Genomic DNA, 25,782 nt, shown 5'->3' on the forward strand with positions numbered 1-25,782 from the left:
CATCCTCGTCTTACACTCGTCGCCGTCCCTTTGTCCTTATGTGGTCATCGTCAAGCTGTCATCGTTACACTAGCTCTATATTGTCATAATCATCATCCGAATGTCGTCATGCCGTTGTAATCGTAGCGCCTTCGAGTGCCCCAGTGTAAGCTTAAAAGCCCGCAAGCGAGCTCCCGCTCGAGCACCGAAGAGGAGCGCAGTAGTTTAGGTGAGAACGCTATGAAACATTCTTTACACTGTGGTGCCATAGAAGCAGCCGACCCTTCAGGTACCCTGAGCGATTCGACGAGCTCGATATTGGCAGCGAAAACGCCTAGTCCACGCCACAGCTCACGCTCGGCTAATATCAGCTTTGCTCACTCGTAACCATCGTGTGAATTTTGTTGAAGTTTTTATATTGCGAGTGTTTTCGAAAGCATGTCTTGAAATTTCTACTGAAGGTGCCTACGGCTTTAGTTGTCCAACATGGCAACGCAGAGCCAAATACCAACAATGCTACAAAAAAAATCGTGCTTTTATAATAACGTAGCACATTTTTGCTAGCCAAGGCAACGAATCATGCACAGTGTTTTACGTCGGACTCATAACATTTTACAGACCTGTTTCCGCAACAATTTTCGCTCCACGCGGGCAATAACTACCAGCCGTAGTTCGTTCATGTGGGCTGTGACACATGGCGCGGTCTCCGTGTTAAAGAAAGCTCTTTTTTCTTCTTACGAGCCGATGGGGTCACACGATATAGCTACTGTGTGCAAGCAAAAGAAGCAACAAACTAGAACAATGTTGCAACAAAGAGATTTTTCATAATTGTGAATTACAAAAGACTTCTATTCAAGCAACGCTCAGAAGTCATAATCGTTATTCTTTTACAGTATAAAACTACTTCGAGCGCGGAAGGATGGACATGCGCAAAGCTCTAAAAGTTTTAATACCTTCCTTGGAGGAGAGCGGCATCATTTGTGGCTATTGATACACATGTATTTATATTTTTTGTTTTCTATATTTCTGTTGTGTCGCTTGTCCATTAGCTTGTTCGTTTATTCTTTATATGTATATTAGGTTCGTATACTGCCTAATTATTGACGATTTCCTTATTGAATTTGAAAGTGTGCCTACATTCATGATTCAGAAAGTGAAGGAAGGAGTAGAAAATAGAACGTTATTATAGCTTGATTTGTCAAAACAGCTATGTGCCCATCGTACCATATGTACTGTTGCAACTACATTGCTCATGTTTGAAGCGCCCTTACGGTAAACGCTTGTTATTGTACGTGTACGAGTATCTTTGTATTCATAATACATTAAATGGACAGTCAAATGATGTGACCAGTCAAGAGACTAATGTAGATAACCTTTCCAGGATCATCAAATAAATAAATAAATCTGCCTTCCAAATGAAAACGAGTCGTTTTCTTGTCGGATTTTTTTTACCTCACTCCTCCACAATGACCGAAGAGTGTTAGCGAATAAGAAAACATAACGTAAATTGGAGGAAACTACAAAACGTTCACAAGAATGGATTAGGCAATGTGGACAGGAGGGGGTATGCTGAGTTTTTTGTATCAGAGTGAATGACTTAAAACGAAAATAGAAGAAAAAGAAAATGACACCTAAGATTTTCTTATGATCTGTCAATGCGGAAGCCAATTAAACATCGCTCAACGGTCGTTCGAGTCTTGCGCTGCCTGTAATGTTCTCGAGTTTTGCTGGAAGGTATGTTATCAAGGTTGGTGATTCAATTGGTGCGGGTTATTTTTTAACACGTAACCATTCCTTTGCGCGTACCCCAGCAAATCCGTCTGCCATGCTAAGTGTACAATGTCTTGTACCGGCTATGAAAATCCATAATTTTAGAAGTTAAGACATTTAATCTTTATGAACCATAACCAACAATTGAAACAAAAAAATTTAAAACCGATCGTGGAGAATACCCATATCACTAGGTTTACGCCTAACCATAGGCATACGTAGGGCTCCACAGAAAATGCATGGGTATACCTGTAGTAGTGGTGGGCCAACTCAAGTTTGGGTGTTGACCAACTTGAAATTTGTGAGTTTGCCAACCTAAGTTTGCAGGTGAGCCAACTTATATATACGGGTGGGCCAACCTAATATTTGCGGATGCGCAAATATAAAATTTGGGAGTGGGTCAAATGGAAATTTGAGTGTTGGCAAGCCTAAATTTAGGGTTGGGCTAACTTAAATTGACCGGTGGGCGAACTTGAAATTCGGGTATGGACCACTTTAAATTTGGGTTTGGAGGACCTTAAAATGTGGGCAACTGCAATTCTGGGTTATTCTTAGGTATACTTGGGCAACTCTATTGAAGTTTCTGAACACTTTTAATGCACTTTTTACGATCGCATGTTGGATGTAGACCGCAATAATTTGGGCGATAAGGCTGAGAAATCAAGGACGCTCCATGCCAGCGACGTTCTACGCGAAGACGCACTGAGGAAGCAGGAGCGGCCCCCAAGGCCGGTAGGCGCGCGCAGTAGCTAAGCCTAGCGAGGGTGCGAGAGAAATACGGAGATTGAGGCAGCGGCACCCACACGCGCGCGTCGCGAGGCTCCCTCGTCCAGGAAACCACGTCTTTCTGTCTCCACGGCGTCGCGTCACCGTGTTTGCTCCGTCGGAGTGCGCTGGTGAGGTGGCGTCGCGGCGATGCCCTCTCCCCTCACGCAACGCCCGGCGCGCTAATGCCACAGCAGGTGTCTCGTTCCGCCGGATCTGCTCCGTCGACGCGCGCAAGTGGCCTGGCGTGTCGTAACCAATGGGGAATTTCGCTGCTACCGGATGCCGGCTTTTTCGTTCAATTGGCCATTCGATGCATTCGCATAGAAATGTAACCGTGGTGTCCTAGCAGGCGTTCTCAATCCGGCTGCCAAGCATTTCCCCCAAGAAAGTCAAGTAAGCAGGCATTCTTCGATGTTTTGGAAGAACTGTTACATAATAGAGGCCTCAGTTTAATCAAAATGTGTGCAGATAAGATTAAAGCACTAGTAGTGCAAAATAGAGTAACCGAAAACGCAGCGACAAGGGCACTAGTATATGAAAAATTGACCAAGAAAAATGATTGCCCGAATATTTATATGCCCACCGGATCGAGAACGCGCACTTTCATCTGACAGTTTCTTTTTTTTTCACCCCTACTTCTTAGAAGAATTTGGAGCACGCGCCCACCTTCCGCAGTACTATGACCAATCCGTCCTTTCGAACACTTTCAGTAACCCTATTTTGACAGTCCTCTTTCCGGACACTTATGCTGCTGGTCCTTAGGTGGAAGGTTAAATATATGTAAACGCTGCCAAGAAAAACACGTCCTGTCCAGAACACCCTTATTGGGAACTTCGTTTTAGGGTTAGTGTTGGCTTGTTCACCAGATGTTTCTCAAGCTTCTTTTTCTTGCCCGTTCCAATAATTATTCTCGAGATATACAGATAGTTGCCAGAGACTTCTCACCATGATTTATTTCTTCTAATATGCGCCACAGTCGCTCAGTGATCATGGCGTTGGTTTGCTGGGAACGAGATCCCGGCGACACTTAACAGCGGCGGCCGTGCAACTTCGACGGGCGGCAAACTCTAAAAGACTTGAGCCCTGATATTTACGTGCGCGTTAAAAAAACCCAGTTCGTAAAAATTAATCCGGAGTCCTGCTTTGTGGCATCTCTCCTAAGTGACTCTTCAGTGTGAGTATGTTTACGCCAGTATTTATTTCACTTACTTTGTTGCCTAAAAAAGAGAAACCGAGCTTTTTTTCTTACACTGTCCGTTAACAAGACTCTTCTCACCATGTGGTAGGCAGCGAATTTCAGCGCATTTTAAACATTAGAGGTGTTGTTCTCAAGCTAGTCACCTGCACCGTTTGCCGACTGTAAGTTAACAGGCTGTTCATTTTCGCCGAACTGAGGAACAACATTCAATAGGGATTATCATTTGTGACAATTATGTACATCGAATCAGGGCTATAAACCAAAGTATTTTGTTGTATAGCACGGCAATCACAGGGGGGCACTCGAAAGTAACGCCATATTTCAATCATAGCATAAAACAGGTGGAGACCTAAAGCTCTGAAGCTATTTTTCATGCACAATAGAGGCAGCTGAGAAATGAAAAGAGCGCAGAAGTGATGGTGCTCTCACCTTGATGTTGATCCTGGCTTGGGTGCGTGGTGAAGCCGGTGTCTACAGGAAAACAATCAGGCATAAACACAATTTTGCACAACTTACGAAACTCGTGAATTGCGCATTCGAGAACGGGTCATTACCTTCTCGTTTGGGGTTTGTGCGTACGGTGGGCTCTGCGGGCTCTCCGGGCTCTGCTGTTTCTGCGGGCTCCGCCGGGCAATTGGGCTCGTCGAACTTCCTGACGTGTCGCTCAACGCGCCGTCTCGCTCAGTGTCCGCGAAATTCGGCAACTCCGCGGTTTTCTTTGCAGTCCGCTTCATTCTCCAAGCTTCTTCTTCTTCCAGGATGCGCGTCGCTTACAAGCGCGAGCCTCTTGGCAACGAATTATCATGCCCAATTCCCACACTTGCGAAGACGAGGCTAAAATGCGATTCAGGCGCGACTTCATCTCGCGTTGCAAAACACTAGTTGATCAAAATCACGGATCCGATGTGTCCCCAATGGAAACTTTAGCAAATTTACAAACAATGTCATTAAAATAGGCAAATATGAAGTCACAGATTGCACTCATAACACACAAATAACTATGAGTACGAAACTGTGCAGGCTTTCTGAAGCTTGCTCATGGTGATGCGCGCTGTGATATGCCAAGATTATGTTACCGTATTACAGCACTCTCCTATGTTCAGCCATAAAACGTAGTGGGAATATATATAGTAGTAATCTTACCATATTTAATCAGAACATTTATTTTTTATCTGTATTTTTACTAAATAATGTTTTAGCTATGTCTACAGTACCAGAGGAAAACTACAGGCGGCACGCGTGCTGGGTTAGTGAAGATTACAGCGTACGTGTGTTTTTATTAATATCAATGCAATGGTAATTATATCCTAATGCCGAAATAACAGATGTGTGTTGCTACTAAGGACGGTACGTATGGTACATAATTCAAAATACGGGTGAAATCGTCGCTCTAAATTGATGCAACACTCCCAAGGCTCACCGATGTGATGCGTGCCGTTATAGAGTGACGGATATATGTGCAGATAGGTTTACTCAGTGTTATTCTCACTTAGTAATTTTCACTCAGTAATATTCTCACTTACGCTTCATCTGTAGCGTTGTGTGCTCTCTATAGGCCATGTGGTGTGAGCTTGCGCAGTAGACAACTTGCGCAACAAGTTTCGAATGGCCAACGTTCATTTCTTTAAGGCGAAAGCCCTAATTGCGCGTTGCGATGGTTCATACCCAATAAAGCGACGTGTAGTCCAGTTACGCAAAAAATATGACGCAGAAATACCATACAAAACTATAATCATCAGGAATGGCTTCATCCCCGCAGGGGCGTCTGCGTCAGCAGGCGTTTGGTGTGTTGCGACACCACGGACCCGAGCACACGAGGGTTGGACCCTCCCGCGTGTAGCCGTGCGCGGCTTAGCCGTGTCCGGGGAAAGGGGGATGCTGGGGGTTGAGCCAATGCCGGGTGCTCGGACCTTTAAGGCCCCCCGGCGGAGGCAACACACCTCTTTGGCCTCTGCTTCACGTAGACGGCACCCCCGGACTGACCCACCCGGGGGAAACCGGTAGTTGCCTTTTCCTGTCTCTCTCTTCCTCCAGCCTTCGACTTTCTCTCACTTTTCATCTTTCCTGTCTTCTCCTTCCTTCCGCTTACTTCCAAATTTTCCAGGCAGCAAGGGTTAACCTTGTGTGAATAGCCAACCTAGGTTATCTCATATTTGGTTATAGTGATAACGTGCAGCTGGCGTTTGCAGGACCTGTTCTTACAGTCCCTGTAGCGTCCCCTTGTAGGACTCCACGGTGGGTGGCTGGCGTTATTGCCGAAAACTCAATCCCTTTATGGCAACCTCTTTCCCTCCGCTTCCTGATCGCCCTCACAAAAGAGGGCGCACCGATGAAGTTTTCCAGTTCCTTGGACGTCAAAGACCAAACTTCCCACGTTATCATGTCATCCACTCCGATAAATCCGATAAACAAGTACGAAACATTTCCCCTTTCCTAGTTTCTAGCTCCTTAACTGATGTCCTTGGTACAGGCTACAAGGTATCAAGGCTGGCAAGTGGTAATCTCCTGTTAGAGCTCCATGATCAGAAACAGAACGAAAAGTTGCCCAGTCTAGTATCATTTGGAGATGTTCCACTAACAGTGACTCCACACCGCACTCTCAACACCACCCGCGGCGTTGTCTCGGATGACGATTTGCTCCAGCTGACAGAGGCTGAGCTCCTGGAGAGCTTCAGTGATCAGAATGTTGTCAACGTTAGAAGAATTAAGATGACAAGAGATGGAAAAGAAATTCAAACAAAGCACCTAATACTCACATTTGCTTCAAGTATTCTGCCCGAATCTGTAGAGGCGGGGTACAACAAGCTCCGTGTCCGACCATATGTGCCGAATCCCCTAAGATGTTTGAAATGCCAGCGTTTCGGCCACAGTTCGCAGAGCTGCCGGGGCCGCCAAACATGTGCGAAATGTAGTGCCCTTGAACACGCCACTGAAGCTTGTAATAACTCTTTTCACTGTGTAAATTGTGATGGGGATCACGCCGCGTACTCGCGGTCCTGTCCATCATGGAAAAAAGAAAAAGAAATAGTTAAAATCAAAGTTAAGGAAAATATATCGTTCAAAGAGGCACGCAGGCGGGTAGCATACCTGCCAAAGAAAAGCTTTGCCGAAGTGGCGCGTCAGGGGGCAGCATCACAACGGCCTCCGGCGGCTGTCCGACCCACACGCAGTGAGTCGGCAGTTACGCCATCTGCCCCCACGGTGGTTGCAGCTAGCGCTGCTCCGCCAACCGAGCAGAAGGGACCATCAACCCCGAAAGTGGGCGCAGCCGAGGTTGCCCCAACCTCCCCGGCCCCTTCCAGCGCTGGCAACAGCCAGCGCAGCCACATCCCCCACGGAGCCCCATCGACCTCCGGGCTGGTGGGTGCAGGGGTCTTGCCCTCCAAGGCAGGGCCCTCGCTGGTAAATTCTCGCTCGCAAGAGCACGTGTCCGGCGCCTCACAAGAGGCAATGGACACTACAACTATCCTCAAGGCGCACCCAGCGCCTAAGGAGCGGCGAGGCTCCCTCGAACGCTCCAGAAAGAGTAGAACGCCCGTTACAGGGCCTCGAAAGAGCTCTGTAACTTAAGGCATCACCTCCGTTTCCATACACACAGCACTTATTTACCTTCAAAATGGCGATACAAATTATTCAATGGAACGTCAGAGGTCTTTTTAGGAACCTTGATGACGTGCAAGAGCTTATACAAAAACACAATCCAAAAGTGCTGTGTCTACAGGAAACACATTTAAACCCACAACACACAAACTTTCTCCGACAGTATGTCAAGTTCCGCAAAGATCGCGATGATGCTGTCGTATCATCAGGCGGTGTTGCCATTTGTATTCATAAAAGTATCTCCTGTCAGAGTTTACAGCTACAAACCCCCCTTGAGGCAGTGGCGGTTCGAGCTGTTTTCCTAAACAAACTCATCACCATTAGCTCTCTTTACGTGCCCCCACACTACAAGTTAACGAAACACGAATTCCAATCCTTTATAGATCAATTGCCAGAACCTTATGTTCTTCTTGGCGATTTCAATGCGCACAGCTCCCTTTGGGGCGACTCTCGTATAGACGCGCGAGGACGTCTTGTTGAGCAGTTCCTTTTTTCTTCAGGTGCGTGCTTGCTGAATAAGAAGAAACCCACTTATTACTGTCTTGCAAACAATACCTTTTCTTCAATTGATCTGAGCATAGTTTCCCCATCTATACTGCCCGAACTCGAATGGGAAGTTACAAATAATCCCTACGGAAGCGACCACTTCCCCATACTATTAAGAACACTTAAAGAAAGTGAATATCTACCACAGGCTCCTAGGTGGAAGATTGACACAGCAGACTGGGAGGAGTTCCGAAATTTAACTAGTATATCATGGGATGACATGTGTTCTTTAGAAATCGATGCTGCTGTGGAATACTTCACAGCCTTCATAATGGATGCCGCATGTAAATGCATACGTGAAGTAAGTGGCTCGGCATGCAAACGGCATGTCCCGTGGTGGAATGATGAATGTAGGAATCAAAACAAGGCGTGGGGGTTGCTACGTGCTTCGCCCACTGCAGAGAATCTTGTTAACTTCAAGAAAGTTAAGTCTCAAGGCAGGAGAACCCGCCGACAGGCCAGAAGAGAGAGTTGGCAAAAGTTTTTATCGAACATCAACTCGTTTACAGATGAGGCGAAAGTCTGGAACCGCGTAAATAGAATTAGAGGCAGACAAACATATTCAGTCCCTCTGGTAAACACACAGGGTGATAGGCTGCAACATCAGGCAGACTCACTTGGCGAACACTTTGAGAGTGTGTCAAGTTCAAAACATTATTCGAAATCCTTCCTAAAGTATAAACAAATAGAAGAATGTAAGCCACTCAAAAGAAAATGTCTACAGAATGAATCGTACAACTGCCCTTTCAGTATTGCCGAGTTCAGAGCTGCCTTGAGCTCATGCAAGAGCTCTGCACCGGGATCTGACAGAATCATGTATGAAATGATCAAAAACCTACCCAGTGATACCAAAGTTACACTACTCACACTTTTCAACACCATTTGGGCTGCAGGATACCTCCCAACTGCATGGAAAGAAGCCATTGTGGTTCCTGTTTTAAAACAAGGCAAAGATCCTTCCTTAGTGGCAAGTTACCGCCCGATCGCCCTCACGAGTTGCCTTTGTAAGGTATTTGAAAAAATGATTAATCGGCGACTCATCCATTTCCTTGAAATGAGCAAAATGCTTGATCCGTATCAGTGCGGCTTCCGAGAAGGGCGGTCCACAACCGATCATCTCGTACGTGTTGAAGGAAATATCCGGGACGCATTTATACATAAACAGTTCTTCCTATCGATATTTCTCGATATGGAAAAGGCGTATGACACGACGTGGCGTTACGGAATCTTAAGAGACCTGTCAGAAATGGGCATCCACGGTAATATGCTTAATATAATAAAAAGCTATTTGTCAAATCGTACCTTCCGGGTAAAAGTCGGCAATGCAGTCTCACGGCCTTTTACGCAAGAAACGGGTGTACCCCAAGGAGGCGTTCTCAGCTGCACGCTCTTTATCGTGAAGATGAACACGCTTCGTTCTTCATTACCACCCGCCATCTTTTACTCTGTCTACGTGGATGACATTCAAATAGCTTTCAAATCCTGTAACCTCGCAGTCTGCGAGAGACAGGTACAGCATGGTTTGAACAAGGTGTCAGGGTGGGCAGAGAAAAATGGATTCAAAATCAATCCTCACAAGAGTTCTTGTATTTTGTTTACAAGGAAGAGAGGCCTGGTTCCAGATCCCTGCTTAGAAGTGTGTGGACAACAGATACCTGTAAACAAAGAACACAAATTTCTAGGTGTCATACTTGACTACAGACTCACTTTCGTCCCCCACATTAAACATATTAAAGAAAAATGTCTCAAAACAATGAACATAATGAAACTTCTATCCCAGACTACGTGGGGTAGTGACAGGAAGTGTTTATTGAAACCCTATAAAAGCCTCATTCGATCACGATTAGACTATGGTGCTGTGATTTATCACTCTGCCGCCCCGAGCGCAATAAAGATGCTAGACCCTGTCCACCATCTAGGAATCCGACTGGCCCCAGGCGCTTTTAGAACAAGTCCCATACAAAGTTTATATGCAGAATCAAATGAGTGGTCACTTCATCTTCAGAGAACATACATCAGCCAAACATATTTTCTGAAAGTCCACTCAAATCCTCAACATCCCTGTTTTAATACCATTAATGACATGACATATGCTACACTCTTTCGCAATCGTCCTTCTGTAAGACAGCCGTTCTCGCTGCGTGTGAGGGAGCTTAGTGAAGAAATGCACGTTCCACTCCTCGAGCTTCCCCTAATGCATCCAGTCAAGGTACTGCCTCCGTGGGAGTGGCAGCTCATACAATGTGATATATCTTTCATGCAAGTTACAAAACACGCTCCAGAGATTGAAATCCTAATGCATTTCCGGGAACTCCAGCACAAATACTATTGCACGGGGTTCTACACAGACGCATCGAAGTCACATGACGGGGTGTCCTATGCAGCCGTCGGTCCATCCTTCTCGGAATCCCACGTACTGCATCCGGAAACTAGTATCATTACGGCTGAGGCCTACGCACTGCTGTCGGCCGTAAAGCATATAAATAAATCACAACTCCAGAAATCAGTTATATATACGGACTCCCTCAGTGTTGTGAAGGCCTTGATGTCATTTTCTAAGCACAAAAACCCAGTCATCAACGAACTCTATTCCGTCCTATGTAAAACGTATATATGTAACCAGCATGTCATCATATGCTGGGTGCCCGGTCATAGGGCCATCGAAGGCAATGTTCTGGCGGACCAGATGGCCACATCAATTGCATCGCATTCTGTAAATCCTACCGCAGCAGTCCCTGTCACAGATCTGAGGCCCTACTTCCGCAGAAAACTGCGGAACTGCTGGCAACGCTCGTGGGACATGGAAACAAACAATAAACTGCATGTAATCAAGCCACAATTAGGTTTCTGGCCTCCCGTAACAAAATCCCGCCGGACAGATGTCCTATTCTGCCGTCTAAGAATAGGACACACTTTCGGCACACATAACTTTTTACTCACGGGAAACGAGCCTCCAACCTGTGGTAGATGCGGGGAGAGGCTGACCGTCCTCCACGTCCTACTGGAGTGTCGGAAAGCCGAATCTGAACGAAAGAAACATTTTCCCGTAGCATACCGCCAGCACATCCCCCTTCATCCAGTAATGTTACTAGGCCCAGAACCGCTGTTTGACTCCAGCGCAGTCCTGGGCTTCCTGAAAGATGTTGTATTACACGTTATTAGCCCCACACACTCGTAGCGTCTCCTCTGTTTAGAGGAGTCCACTGTGATATATGTTTAATATAGCACATGCCTCTAGGCCCTTGCGTTTCAAGGGCTCTGGCGAGGCAGTAGTGCTCTTAGACAATTTTAGTCGCTCGCATATTTTATATAATGCATCATTCTTTTTAATGTATTTTAGTGATCACAGTACATGTCTTTAATCATTGCCATAATTTTATTACGGGTAATTTTTATGCAATTTACACAAACTCTTTTAGGCCCCTCTACAGCCAAGTCACATTAAATTCACAGAGCCCATCAGACCACGACATATTCATTACCACTAGCATGGCGCTCTTTGGCCATACCTGGCCCTTGCGCCATTAAACCTCAAACATCATCATTATCAGGAATGGCTTCATGTCCCCGTAAGCAAGCGAAGATGCAATGGCTCAATATGAATGAAGAAACGAAAGAAAGAAGGAAAGAAGTATCACAGCAAAGAAAAAACGAACGAAAGAAAAAATAAAGAAAGAACGAAAGAACGAAACAAAGATGGAAAGAAAGAGAGAACGAAAAGAAGCCCCAGAACCTTCAAGTATTGGATTAAGTGCTCGCATGTGTCCTTGAGGAGGTCGAGCTACAGCGCTATACGTTTACCTCACAATGCGTATCGATATGCCTAGCAAGAATGCTGACCTCTCCGATCGTATTACTTAATGCGTTTCAACGAGAGAAGCGGGCTTTCGCCTTGACGTGTTACAGGAGTTTGACACGCTGCCGAATTTTTCCACCGAGAAGTTGTCCCCGCGAAATGTAGATGGCGCTACTGTGCCTCCACAAGCCGCCATTGCAGGACGTATGGGCTTCTATGGCACCTTCGCTACGAAGCACACCTATACCTTGGAATCACTCTCTGACCGATCTGCCAAGGATTGGCTGATTCACAATATGCCGCTTTTAATGCGAAATCATTACATGTTGCATGAGGCAGAAAAATGCGGCATAATCCAGCGATGGTACCAAAAATGGCCGACAGCGGAAACAAGAATCCGTAGAAATGGCCAAATTTGAGCGCAGCCGTATGCGTGTTTTAATTTCGCGATATATTGAGGCAAAGATTTTTAAAGAGGCATAGAGCAGATCCGGCAATGGTCGAAAATCTCAGTTGCGGGTCAAGCGAGACAGCTTTTATGCATGGCTTGTAGTAGGTTCCAGTGTTATCCCTGGTGCGGTGTCGCACCCAGAAACTAGCACACAATTCGCGTCGCGCTTACAATCAGATTGCAAAACGATCGCAAACGATGACAATCGAAACAAGCGTTAGCGAGACCAAACCAAGCAAACCAAACAAGCTCGAGGGACACCTGACACGAACAGACGATAGTACGAAACAAGCGGTCCGGCTGAGACCAGATACGAGTACGCATCGAGCGGTCGCACGGGTCCGCATGACACCACTTTCCCGCATGCACGTCACTGAAGGGGCCGCTCTCATTCGTCTTTGTCGTCTTTCATCTTTGGCTGTGCTCGACCGCTAGGTTACGCCGCCGACACCGACACTCGCCGTGGGAACGGGCGCATGAGAGCTGCGCTCGAAAGTGCTGGGATTGACGCCACGTTTCTCAGGGAAGTGTGTAAACAAGGTAAAATAGCTCTTTAAAGGGACACTAAAGGTTATCAGAAACTCAAGTTAAAGTGGTAGAGCATTGTTCTAGAACGTCTAAGGCGTCAATTTAATCGCGCACAGAGCTTTAGTAACCGAGAAATTGAGGTAAATGCATGACACGATTTGAGACCCCCCAGCGACATTCCGGTACTAGCCCGATGACGAAAGGACTCCTCATAATTTGTGTTACTAATACTCAACTACTCGTATTAAAAATATTATTTCATTCGATTATAAGACCGAAAAAATTGCTACTTGTCTACGTCTATTCGATTTTAAGAAAAAGTAACATTTTGACAATACCCTTCAGTAATATGGGTGTTCGAAAGGTTTCGTTTTCGCTCGACTCTGCGCCGCGCACGCTTTGGAGTTTCAGTACTTTCGTTATCGCGTCGTGCTGTGAGGGTTCTGCTGGCTCGCGAAACTTTCATTTGGAACAAGCAGCGAGAATGCCACGTCCATGTGATGTCGTGGGAAGCCCTCGTTGCTTTCCCGCTGCGGAGAGCCGCCGTCGAGGCCGCCGTCGTAGTACGCAACGACGCCGGCAGTGCGAGCCCTCTGTAGCAGGTCGCGCTCGTCGGTGCTCAAATCGCTGAAGTTGAGCCCACCATCGCGAGCCAATCTGTCGGTGTCAGGGTCCATTGCGACGAGCGTCGAAGTTTGCCTCATAGAATGAAGTACCAGCTTATGGGCGTCTTGCGCTGGAGTTTGAGGTATAGTAGCGGCGCCTGGTGGCGGTGCGGGAAACGACATATGGGTCATGCCAGCTTGCTGTGGTGAAGCACGTTTCTAGGCCGAGTTTTGCGTCGATTCGCACTTTTTTATGCCCTGTTGCGAGTGCGAAAAGGCTCACAGACCACGCCGACCACGCTGCGAGCTCGCCGCAGCCTATAGTTAAAACGGACTCTCCGTGTGCCGTGGGACGTAATGTGGGACGTAATTCGTTTCTCCTTCCGCTAGCCACCATACTCCCGCTTTCGCTCTGCTGTCGGCTCTGTATTGGCTCTGTTTCTAGCCGTGCGTTTGCGTTTTGCGCAGAAACGCCGTAGCGCCGTCTGCGGACGCCGTTCTACTCACCGATGGCGCAACGTCACTATGAGACCATGATGTCAGTACTCCTCGATCGGAGGGCGGTCGATTTGAACTGCGCTAGAGGTACGCGGACGCTTCAGAAAGCATTTTCTCTTAAAATAAGTCTCGCCTTGGCACGAAACAAGCGTTTCGAGGTTTCTGTGATGGTATTTCAACAGTCCACGTTGACTTAATAGTAACCTTTAGTGTCCCTTTAAAAAAAAATGTAAATCTTGGCCTGGGTAGCTTATCCAGCCCGCCGTGCTTTCGGGGTGGGAGACGAGCACGCTTCCCCGTCACCACGGCACCTCTGCGGTTTTCTGGTTCACTAAAGTTGTGCCTAGTGCGTGACGGTGGAACCAATGAAGAGGAAGTGGCGTCATCAGCGTATTGCATCACCTTAGCAGTAATGCAGGAGGTAGCAAATGGCATAACATCGTTAATTACTTGTTTTTGGGTAATAAATATGAATTAAAATACTTTAAGGTAAATTGCAGCGAAGTGAAATGTTAGAACTAGTTAGAGTAAGGCGACTTAAGGTGATGTAAAGTGAATTGAGGTGAAGTTATTGAAGTTCAGCCAAAGTGAATTATTATTAATTAAGGTGGATTTGAATGCACTCCAATCACTTAAGTATACTTAAGTGAGTGTCAGTTTTCTTCGCAACACTTTTCAGAATGAAGTGAAGTGAATGAGGACCTGTAAAGGTCAAGGATTAAAACGGCACAGTGTCGTACGAATGAGAATAACGATAATGACGACTTTTTAGACAACGCCAAGAATTGTGGATCGGGCACTCCTATTTCGCATTTTTGTCTTGTTTTGTTTGTCCGGTTACAGTAAATTAGTGCCAGCCTAATGGACTGCATGTCCGTTTGCAAATGTTTTTAAGCTGTGAAGGTCTCGGAAGAAGAAGACGCCGAGTAGTACGGTCGTGCCCACACCGGCTCCTGCTTTCTTCGATATTTTCGTTGAGAAATTCATCTCAATCTCTATGATTTCTGCACCGACGGATGCATAAGGAAAAGAGGAACCCACAGATACCAACTTTTCTACGGTGGGTGGCCTTTTCGGTGATTTTTCGAGCTGCTTCTCTTCCGTGACGCCGCGCTCCCCTCAGTCTGACGGCAAGGCCTAACCAGCGTTCGCCGGGCAGGGCTAGCCCCGCCTCGTCATGGCAGAGAGAATGGTTGTTGCAACGGATGGAGACGATGTTCCGCCGGAAGAATTTGGTGAAGAGCACGGCTGGCGCTCCGTCGCTGTCAAGAAAAGCGCCCTGCGCGTCTCTCGTCGCGACAGCACCCGTGAAGCGGCAAGCAGCCAGGGGCACCGCGAGCGTCTCAATGGCAGCAGAAAGCCCATTAGCCTAAAGCACAAGATCATCAAGTCGTCGCGAATGCCTCAGCTCCCGAAGGAACACTGGAAGATTATCGCCCGCCCGAGGGGTGGTCTGGATGTTAGGAAAACGGGCTCCGCTCGGCTTGGTCGGGCCGTCGCCGCCGCGGCAGGACTCACGTCCGAGCAAGCTAGCCATGATATCGTCTGCCCCAACGCAACACAAAATATTATCGTCCTCAGCACCGCGTCTCGCGATAACGCAGATGCTTATCTAAAAATGAATTGCATCACCCTGGGCATCAAGCAGTACGAACTCAGCACTTACGAAGCCGCACCGCACGCCACGTGTAAAGGCGCGCTCACACTAGCGGGAGACTTCCCGCAGCGGCACAGCGTAAACGACGCCGCTGCGTCGCAGCGGCTCGGAATGACGATCACACTGCGCGCGTTTTCTCGCTGCGGTTCTTGGAATGTAGAGAGAGGAGGCGTTGAGGGAGGGCAGGAACACGCTGGACAGCGCGCCGAGCAACAGCCGAGTGTCCCGCAGCACGCGCGCAGCCTCCTGCCTCCGCCGACGGGACCGGGACCGACCGGGACCGAACTGGGACCGACGTCACGGTTTACGGTCGGCCCCCATTGGCTTTTCTCGTCAGCGGCACGGCAAAAATAGGTACCCGACCCATCGCTCTGCGGGACGGCAGAGCAGCCTGTCTGCGGGAGAAAAACCGGTTTGTGCGGGAAGCGGCGTGCGGGAAACGTTCTGCGTTGCGCGCTTTCCCGCTAGTGTGAGCGCGCCTTAAGGGTGTCATACGTCAAATTGATGTGTCGGAGAGCCAGGCCGACCTGGACAGAAGCATTCTCAACGAGAGAAATCCGTTAGCCCTGGGAGCCAAGCGAATCAAGAATAGCGAAACGGTAGTCATCGTTTTCGACGGCTACAAGGTCCCCAACTTCGTATTCTACGGCTCGGCGCTAGTCAAGTGTTCCTTGTACCTCAGGCAGCACGACTGCTGCTATGCCTGTGGCAGACTAGGCCACAGAGCCGACGTCTGCCCAGCGCCGGAAGACAAGCTATGCAGGAAATGTGGGGCCAACAACCCCGACGACAACCACACCTGCTCGCCTACTTGCAGCCTCTGCGGGGGCCCGCACGCCACAGCGGACAAGATTTGCAAGCAAAGGTTCCAACTCCCGTACATCGTTCGGCGGAGGAGAAGGGAAAGAAATGCGGAATCCAGGAAGCGAGACCCGTCACCAGCGCAGACAAGCGCCGACAGCGAACCAGCTAGAACATCGATCAGGCGCTCCCGCTCGAGAAGCCGCTCGAGGTCCAGCTGTTCCCGGTCCAGGTCCAGGAGCCGTTCCAGGTCCAGGTCCCGCGGCCGCTCCAGATCGGGAAGCCACTCCCGGGGCCCACAGAACAGGGTCCGGTTCGAGGAGCCAGCCGGTGCTGGGAAACAAGGCGCCACTTGGGCAGACAGGGTGCGGAGTGGAGGAAGAACTGCCGTAAAGGTAACTGGGGGTGCGGCGCCAGAGCATGGTTCGTCGGAAATAGCTCAGCTTAGAAAAGAAAATGCCGAGATGCGCAGCATAATCGAGTTAATGCGAGCCGAAATAGCAGAGCTCAGAAAGGCTAATCAACCTCACCACGTCCCAGTCCCTAGTTCAACCCCCTCAGGAATCCCTTCGGCGACCCCCTCTCCCCAAACCCCGCGGGGACCTCACGCCGTTCCAGTCCCTAGTTCATCCCCTTCGGGGACCCCCTCTCCCCAAACCGCAGACGTTCCCATGGTTGTGGATGCGAGCCACTCGGGCAACCCAGCCAAAAGAAAGGCCGTTCCCAGCATGCCCGAAAATGTACCGGCTAAAGCCAAGTCCGAAGTCAGAGAAATGTTGAATTCAATCTGCTACGAGATCAAGAAGATTACCGAACGACTATCTGCAGTGGATCAGCGACTCTTGGTCGTGGATCAGAAGTTAGACGCACAAAATGTCAAAATTCAATGCTTAGAAAACAGAATGCCAGAGATAGAGTCCACGGTGCAGCAAATGGACATCATGACGTGAACCCACGTACGTCCAGTTTACTTCGCGGATGGCGCGTTGGTACCTACGCCGCCACCACTGCACATTCCCGGACCGATTAATAGAACCACCTCCCTCGAGACCCTAGTAGCAACGCCGGAAGGCGCTCTATACAGCAAGGATGGCGCCACACACCCAATTTAGGATTTGGCAGTGGAACTGCAGGGGACTCCGCCATAAAAGATGCACCCTGCAGCAGTTTGTTCGCACTCACAAAGAAAAGCCACATGTTATATTATTGCAAGAAACGATGACTGATCAGGTTTCACTTCAGGGATACAAAGCTCTTACTCTCCGTGGGGATGGCAGAGGAATCTGCACATTAGTCAGCAACAAGTTCACTTTCGTCGCACACGATCTAGGGGTCCGGCCTAGCAAGACGGAGACCTCCCTAGTAGAAGTCATCCCAAGCCAATCCAATACCTCTAGCATTTTTATACTTAACGTATATAGCAGCCCGAGCGATCACAGACAACGTTTCAAAACCATCATCACTAGGGCAACGAAACTCGCCGGAAACTCTCCCCTGGTTGTGGCCGGCGATTTCAACGCCCCCTTTCACGCGTGGAACTACACGCACGACACGGTCAAGGGCAGAAGCCTGTGGTAGGAAGCGGGAGATGCGGGACTCTCTCTATTGACGGACCCAGCCTTTCCCACCAGACGGGGCACCTCCTCGACCAGGGACTCGGTCCCGGATCTCACCTTTGTTAAAAACGCTGGCTCAGCCATGTGGTCGAATCTACTCATAGACCTCGGTAGTGATCACTACATCACGGTCACCAGCTTACAAGTGGAGCAGGAAAGAAAGAAGGCGTTCTCGGTGCCTGACTGGGACAAATTCCGTGAGGTTCGCAAGGCCCGCGCCGCCCGTGAAGAAAAGCCGGAGAGTCTCGTCCAATGGTGCGCACTAATTCTGCAAGATGTCTGCTCCACCACCAAAACCATAGAGACGGATCTACAGACAGACAAAATGGATAGCAGGCTAGCACACCTTCTCGAGGCTAAGCAATCACTTCTCGAGAGGTGGAAAAGCCAACGCTTGAATCGCAAGCTCAGAAAAAAGATAGCCGAGATCAACAAGCAGATCGACGAGCACTGCCAAGCCCTGTCTAGGCAGCAATGGGACGAAATTTGCAATTCAATCGACGGGCAGATGCGCACGGGAGGGAAGTGGAATCTTCTCAAACACTTGCTCGACGACTCCGGCACCAAGTCAAACCAGAGAAGTGTCCTCGCTAAAGCGCTCCACGAAGCCAAGAAGTCGTCTTCGGAAAAGGACATGCTGGAGATGTTGGCTAAGAAGTACCTGCCGCTCAAAACTGTGGCCGATGAGGCGGCATACCCGGTATACAAAGGGAAGCCGAACTCCGCGCTGGACGAGCCTTTCAAAATCAGTGAAATCCGCCGCGCCCTACACGACCTCAATGGTAGGTCAGCACCCGGCCCGGATCACATTAACAACAAGGCTCTCAGAAACCTAGAGGACGCATCGATCGAGTTTCTTACAGATGAGATAAATCGGATTTGGGAGCAGGGAATTGTACCTGAAGAATGGAAGTTGGCGAAGGTCATACTAATCCCAAAGCCCGGTAAACCGCCGAGCCTGGACAACCTCCGCCGAATCTCACTGACGTCATGTGTAGGGAAGGTGGCCGAGCACGCCATCCATAACAGAATTGCCGAGTATATCGAGACCAAAGACCTTTTCCCTCACAACATGATAGGTTTCAGGCCAGGCCTCTCCACTCAGGACGCCATGAAGCTTATCAAGATCCAAATCCTGGAACGCTGCACTCGGGACACGAGAGCCATCCTTGGTTTGGACCTGGACAAGGCCTTTGATAACATCCGTCACGAGTTCATCCTTGACGCCATCTCCAAGCTCGACCTGGGCTCGTCCTACCATGCCTTCGTCAGGTCTTTCTTGAGCAAACGATGCGCCATCCTCAAGGCTGGAGATTTGGAATCGGACACAATGGAGCTGAGTAGAAGAGGCACCCCCCAGGGATCAGTCATCTCACCACTCCTCTTCAACATCGCAATGGTTGACCTCTCAAGGTATCTAGGCAAGGTCCAGGGCATCGGTCACACGATCTACGCGGATGACATCACTGTCTGGTGCGCGGGTGGCAGTGACGGACAAGTCGAAGCCGCTCTCCAGGAAGCTGTCGACACTACAGAGCGCGTTTTAACCAACACGGGACTCCGGTGCTCCCCAAAGAAATCGGAGCTCCTTCTCTACAGCCCAAGTAGAAAGGGCCGCAAGCCACAGAACTGTAAACCCCCCCTGAAATTGACATTAATCTCTACACCAGTTGCGGACATCCCATTCCCAAAGTCGCGTCCATTCGAATCTCGGAAATGACACTCGAAGGGACAGGCACAAATAGCATCACCATTCACAAATTAGCAAAGAAGACGGATAGCGTCATCGGTCTAATCAGGCGGGTAGCTAACAGAAGGAGAGGCCTGAGCGAAGAGAATCTGTTAAGGCTAGTCCACGCTTTCTTGTTGTGCCATTTTACGTACGTAGCGGCCATGCACGTCTGGAAGAGGGCCGAGCGAGACAAACTAAATGCCATGATAAGGAGGGGGATCAAGAGCGCGCTCGGACTACCAAACTACACACGCACCGACCGACTCCTGCAGTTGGGTATTCATAATACCCTGGAAGAGATTGCAGAAGCACAAGAAAGGGCACAGATTCTCAGGCTCTCCGGCACCAGGGCGGGCAGACGACTCCTAACTGAGATGGGCGTCCCCCCGGCCACTGTCGAAGACGCCTACCAAGGCCTACCGAAAGAGCAGAAAGATAACATCATCATATCGCCCACCCCGCGCAACATGCATCCCCAGCGCAATGTAGAAAGAAGGAAGGCCAGAGCGGTGGAGCTCCTACGCCGCGCAACAGAACTCCCTGGCGGCAGCTGCTTCGTTGACGCGGCCCAGTATGGCAACAGCGACAATTTCACCGTAGTGTCAATCAACCACAGGGGTTCGACCGTTAACGCGGCTTCGGTACGAAGCACGTCGTCGCGTGCGGCGGAGCAAGTGGCCATTGCCTTGGCCCTCCTGGATGACGGACATGCCAATATCTTCAGCGACTCCAGGGCAGCCATCCGCGCCTTCAGCGTTGGCGCCGTGTGTAAGGAAGCCTGTCGCATCCTCGACGGCAAAACCATCACCACCCACACTCTCACGTGGTTCCCCGCTCACATGGGATCCATCACGGGAGGCCCCAGAAACCTCAACGAGCTGGCCCACTCCAAGGCGCGAGGTCTCACTTTCCGCGACCATGGAGAACTCCAACGCCGGCCCGCAGCGGTGGAGAATAGAGATCAACCGACTACATATACCGAAATTGCGCAGCACTTTTATCTCGGCAGGAGAGAGTTTCCCCTTCCACACAAGAAGTTAAATAGAGCGCAGGCATTGACCCTCAGATTACTGCAAACAGGCTCATATCCCAGCCCGGCTTTATTCCACAAAATTTATCCCGACACCTATACCACTAGTTCTTGCAGGCATTGCAATGACATCGCTAGCCTAGATCATATGCTCTGGCGTTGCCCCTCGTTACGAGGCACAGAAGAAATGAATGAAGACAAGTGGCTCTCCGCTATCAAGAGCCCTGATGCCGGGGTGCAACTATGGGCTGTCCAGAGGGCCCACAATGCGGCGGTCGGGCAAGGCCTGGCTGTCCCAACGTGGGAGCGGCCCGCAGCGCGCTGAGTCGCGTACCTCAGGACCTTATTAAAGTTTCGCATCCATCCATCCATCCATGTGAAGGTCTCCACAGGTGCTCATACGCTGCACTACGTAGAGCTTGCGCAGCTAGATCAGAATGAAATCTCTCCGTACAAGATTGCCTAAACACGGAAAGCCAATTGGCATAACTTAAAATAGTGTTATATCTTTGGTTTTTCTAGCGAAGAAGCTAATTTCACATGCTTCTATACGCCTCGTACACCGCCTATAAAGGCGCTATTGATAGCCACCTAGCGGGCGCTTCCAACAGTACGCGCAGGAGCAGTAGCAGACGACAACCATTTGCAGCAAGGATGGCTGAAAATCGCGGCTACGATTTCTCTTTTCTTCGGGTGCCAGGCTGCTGCTTCTGCGGTGACAGCTGTAGGGAAGACGCTGACCTCTGTGGGAGCGGGTATGAACACGATGTTACCGGTGTTTGGGACAACATGGTCCACATACGTGTCAGCTGCGTTCTGTAGCCAAACGCCATGAACTCCATTTACATGAAGTGGAGCTCATGTTAACTAGCCGATAAATTTTGTTGGTTAATGCGATCTCTGGAGCATTTTTTTTTCATTCTAGCCTTGCCGTAATGCTGCTTCTGTACCTCAATAATTAGCACCCGTCGTTAGTGCAGACATATATCAAACAAATCCGCACGGTGGGATGTCTACATATGCCGTTGTGATTTTTCTGCCGATGACTACATGTGACATCGCCGAATAAGTGCAGTCAAAGTCGCCTCAAGAAGAGTAATTGTGAATTTATTGATCAGCGAAGTCAACGTCAACGAAGTCACCAAACGCACGGGTTAATAAAAGCATGTGTTAGTGCTGCACCGCCGATGCAATTCCGCTGCATAAGCCGATGAACTGCCGTTCATTGGCTTATGAGCCGATGAACGGCAGTTCATCAATGTAAGCAGCATATAAGTTCATCAAACAATATAAGCAGCAAACGGCTTTCTGAACTTTAGCAAAATGCCTTTAAACCGCATGCTGCACTGCAGACGAACTTCGTCACTTACTAGTCTAACTATGATTGAGTGGAAAAATACTCCGACGAGACAAAGGAAAGGATAAGAACAAGAAATTTCCCGCCGAAGCGACGATCCATTTTTGCTACCGTTGCTCCCGCTGATGAGGCTTTGCGAGGAATGATTAGAACCGGATCGCCGGCACGTTCTCACCGCTATTTGAGCCCCCCACCTTGCAAAAATTCTTATTCGACATTCCTCGGAAGCTTTGGCCACCCCACACATGCGAAGGGTGTTGCCCATTTTGCTCTGAAAACGTGAATAAGACCAAGAAGCACCATCAACGACACAAAAACTACGGTGCGCGGCTGGCTTCTCTCCCGTGTGTTCTGCGCAAGGCCGCCACCAGTGGCGCGTTCATCGGCGCGCACTACGCGTATAAAAACACTTTTCCTTAATATGATGTACAGCACATTACGAAAACACAGTCCTTCCAAGCAATGAAGAGATACATATTCTTTGTTTCTTGTTTCTGACAAATAAATGATGTCACCTGCGAAGTACATAAACACTCATAAAATCTTATAGAAGGCTTCTAATGAAGCAATACCTTAGTTTGAGGCCCCTGGGAACCGGCGTTAAAGGGCCCCTGAAAAGGTTCGGACAAATTTTGTTGACGCGTAGGGTACAGCTAAAGTTAATCATTCGCACCACAATTTGTGTGAAACGTCTCATATTAGGAGATTTACGGACGATTACAAGTTACCCTCCTGCACAGTCATGCGTGTTCTGCTCAACTCGTTCGCCGAGTGATCGGGGCTAAGCTCCGGCTTCACTGGGTCTGCGTCATGATGCCATGTCGTGTCGTCGGCTTCCGGTTCTCTATGAGCGAGCGCGCGAACCCTCTCCAAATTCTCCGCCAGCTGCTTGGCAGTCGATCCCAAGCGAGAGCTATCGAAGTAGCGTGCGTGGCGAGCATTCTGTCGAAGCGCCGAACGTGTCTGGTATTCCGGTAAGCAGGAGCAAGCTGGGCGTTTCGGCAGATGGCTGGAGGCATAAACTCACGCTGATCAAGGAACGTTAGCGTAGACGTACGTGAGCGGCCTGACTTCTCTGCACGGTCCAGAAACTTGTTGGCGCAGAGCTTAACCAGGCGAAGAAAGCGCTAATATTGCTCTAACCAAGTGTAAACATTTAAACATTTACAAAAACTACGTGTTGATGATTACACTCCTGCGAAAAATTTACACCAGCAGCAAAGAAGAATACATTTCGTTACTGCTACTGTGTCTGGATGAGCTCTGTGCCACCAGGTGGCGGCGCCGTGCAGACCATTCACGTTTGCGCTTCTGCTCATGCCATTAAACGGCACAGTCAACCTGCCTGTGTAAAGTGACGGCCGCAAACGCGCAAATCCTGGCGCCGATCGGACAGCGGTAGTCCGATGCGTTGGAGCCAGTTCGCTCGTCTGCTGCCTTGCATAGGGACACAATGTCGCAGCTTGCATATTGCCGGTTGCTACGTTTGCAGTCCACAACGCAACAAAGTCGAATCGTACTGCTCGCGAAAAGACTGAGACCGACTTTGACCGCGGAGCTCTCGTCAAAATGGAGTACGTCACAAGCAGACGACGCTTGCTGTGATCCGGAAGTGCTTAAGTGTATTAGAAATTGTTCTTGTGCATTCTATTTCTGTTAGCTAACATTCCAACTATTACGAACATCATTTGCTCACCGTAAAGGTGGAAAAAATATTGATGACACGCCCTGGGCAGCCAATCGGACCGCTCACCCTAATGACGTCAATTGGGTAATTTACGTCATATGGCTAGGGGCGGCTGTAAATTCCCCCGAGCAGTGTGCTGCGATCGACAGCGATGTACAGGCGCCGAAAAAAGTGGAATACTCCACGCACTCCACGCAGCGAGAGCCGGAGCAGCGGCAAACTAAAGCCCCTCAATCTCCCAAAGTAGCGCCATTCGCTTCCCTCCACCGCTCGGCGCGGCCTCGACGGTGGCGCTGCCGGTGGTGGGCCTGCCGTAGCAGACGACGGCTAACACGCTACGGGAGGAAATCCGCAGAAAAGTTCGTTCGAGCCCTGCGGAGCAGTTTTTTCAATCGAGATCTTTCTTCGTCAGTCGGTAACTGGCCTTTAGAATTTCGTTTTGGAATTGCGGAAGAAATAGAGAAAATTACCATTATTCAAGGCGTATTTAGTGCGTAAAGCGCGCGACGTTGAGAGTTCGTGTTGCTGAAACACGACGCAAGCACGCGGTGTACTCAAACACGCGCGTAATTACCAAAGTTTCAGGTGTTGACAGCGTGAAAGTATGTGGACGTGGTTTCTTAGTTTCATTCACGAACCTGCAGGACACTTTCGTTCGGTCGGCGCGTGAGAGATTCCGGCTATGTGCGGTCAGCAATGCCTGGCAACAGGGCCGTTTTTTTCATTGCGGGGTGCTTTGGTAATCGTGACGATATATTGTTTTTTTTTTACACGTACTGCTCCAGGAGGGCACATGTAATGGCTAACGGAGGCCTCTGAAGAGCACGTAACATTACACTAATGCAGGCGTCGCAGGGAGTGTTCGCATACAAAATTGGCTGTCCGCGATCGTATACCCCCTTGGCATGCACAGGCTTCGGCGAGCCCCATCCATCCCTGGTTCTAGCTTTGGTGTTCCCGTTGCCGCTTTGGTGCCCTGGAGGCGCCGTCAATAATACGAAATAATGACATGTTGTCAATACTAGTCATCATCATCAGCCTGGTTACGCCCACTGCAGGGCAAAGGCCTCTCCCATATTTCTCCAGCAACCCCGGTCATGTACTAATTGTGGCCACGCCGTCCCAGCAAACTTCTTAATCTCATCCGCCCACCTAACTTTCTGCCGCCCCCTGCTACGCTTCCCTTCCCTTGGGATCCAGTCCGTAACCCTTAATGACCATCGGTTATCTTCCCTCCTCATTACATGTCCTGCCCATGCCCATTTCTTTTTCTTGATTTCAACTAAGATGTCATTAACTCGTGTTTGTTCCCTGACCCAATCTGCTCTTTTCTTATCCCTTAACGTTACACCTATCATTCTTGTTTCCATAGCTCGTTGCGTCGTCCTCAATTTGAGTAGAACTCTTTTCGTAAGCCTCCAGCTTTCTGCCCCGTAGGTGAGTACTGGTAAGACACAGCTATTATATACTTTTCTCTTGAGGGATAATGGTAACCTGCTGCTCATGATCTGAGAATTCCTGCCAAACGCACCCCAGCCCATCCTTATTCTCCTGATTATTTCCGTCTCATGATCCGGATCCGCCGTCACTACCTGCACCAAGAGGGTGTATTCCCTTACGATTTCCAGTGCCTCGTTGCCTATTGTAAATTGCTGTTCTCTTCCCAGACTGTTAAACATTACTTTAGCTTTCTGCAGATTAATTTTTAGACCCACTCTTCTGCTTTGCCTCTCCAGGTCAGTGAGCATGCACTGCAATTGGCCCCCTGAGTTACTAAGCAAGGCAATATCATGAGCGAATCGCAAGTTACTAAGGTACTTTCCATTAACTTTTATCCCCAATTCTTCCCAATCCAGGTCTCTGAATACCTCCTGTAAAGATGCTGTGAATAGCATTGGAGAGATCGTATCTCCCTGCCTGACGCCTTTTTTATTGGGATTTTGTTGCTTACTTTATGGAGGACTACGGTGGCTGTGGAGCCGCTATAGATATCTTTCAGTATTTTTACATACGGCTCGTCTACACCCTGATTCCGTAATGCCTCCATGACTGCTGAGGTTTCGACAGAATCAAACGCTTTCTCGTAATCAATGAAAGCTATATATAAGGGTTGGTTATATTCCGCACATTTCTCTATCACCTGATTGATAGTGTGAATATGAT

The 25,782-nt window shown here is 49.1% G+C and overlaps 1 protein-coding gene across 2 annotated transcripts in view; it reads right to left on the reverse strand.

Moving 5' to 3' along the window:
- Nucleotides 1-4,487, reverse strand: part of LOC135904321 (uncharacterized) — a 107,700-nt gene extending 103,213 nt beyond the window's left edge. For both annotated transcript variants that reach the window (XM_065434945.1, XM_065434944.1), the window contains exons 1-2: nucleotides 4,270-4,487; nucleotides 4,145-4,186 (exon numbers count right to left, since the gene is read on the reverse strand). In XM_065434945.1, coding sequence (XP_065291017.1) covers nucleotides 4,145-4,186; nucleotides 4,270-4,449 — 222 coding nt within the window. In that variant the 5' untranslated portion in view covers nucleotides 4,450-4,487. The remainder of the gene's footprint in view (nucleotides 1-4,144; nucleotides 4,187-4,269) is intronic.
- Nucleotides 4,488-25,782: the final 21,295 nt, after the last annotated feature.

The sequence above is a fragment of the Dermacentor albipictus genome, chromosome 2 (genome assembly GCF_038994185.2).
Source record: "Dermacentor albipictus isolate Rhodes 1998 colony chromosome 2, USDA_Dalb.pri_finalv2, whole genome shotgun sequence".
Taxonomy (NCBI): Eukaryota; Metazoa; Arthropoda; class Arachnida; order Ixodida; family Ixodidae; genus Dermacentor; species Dermacentor albipictus.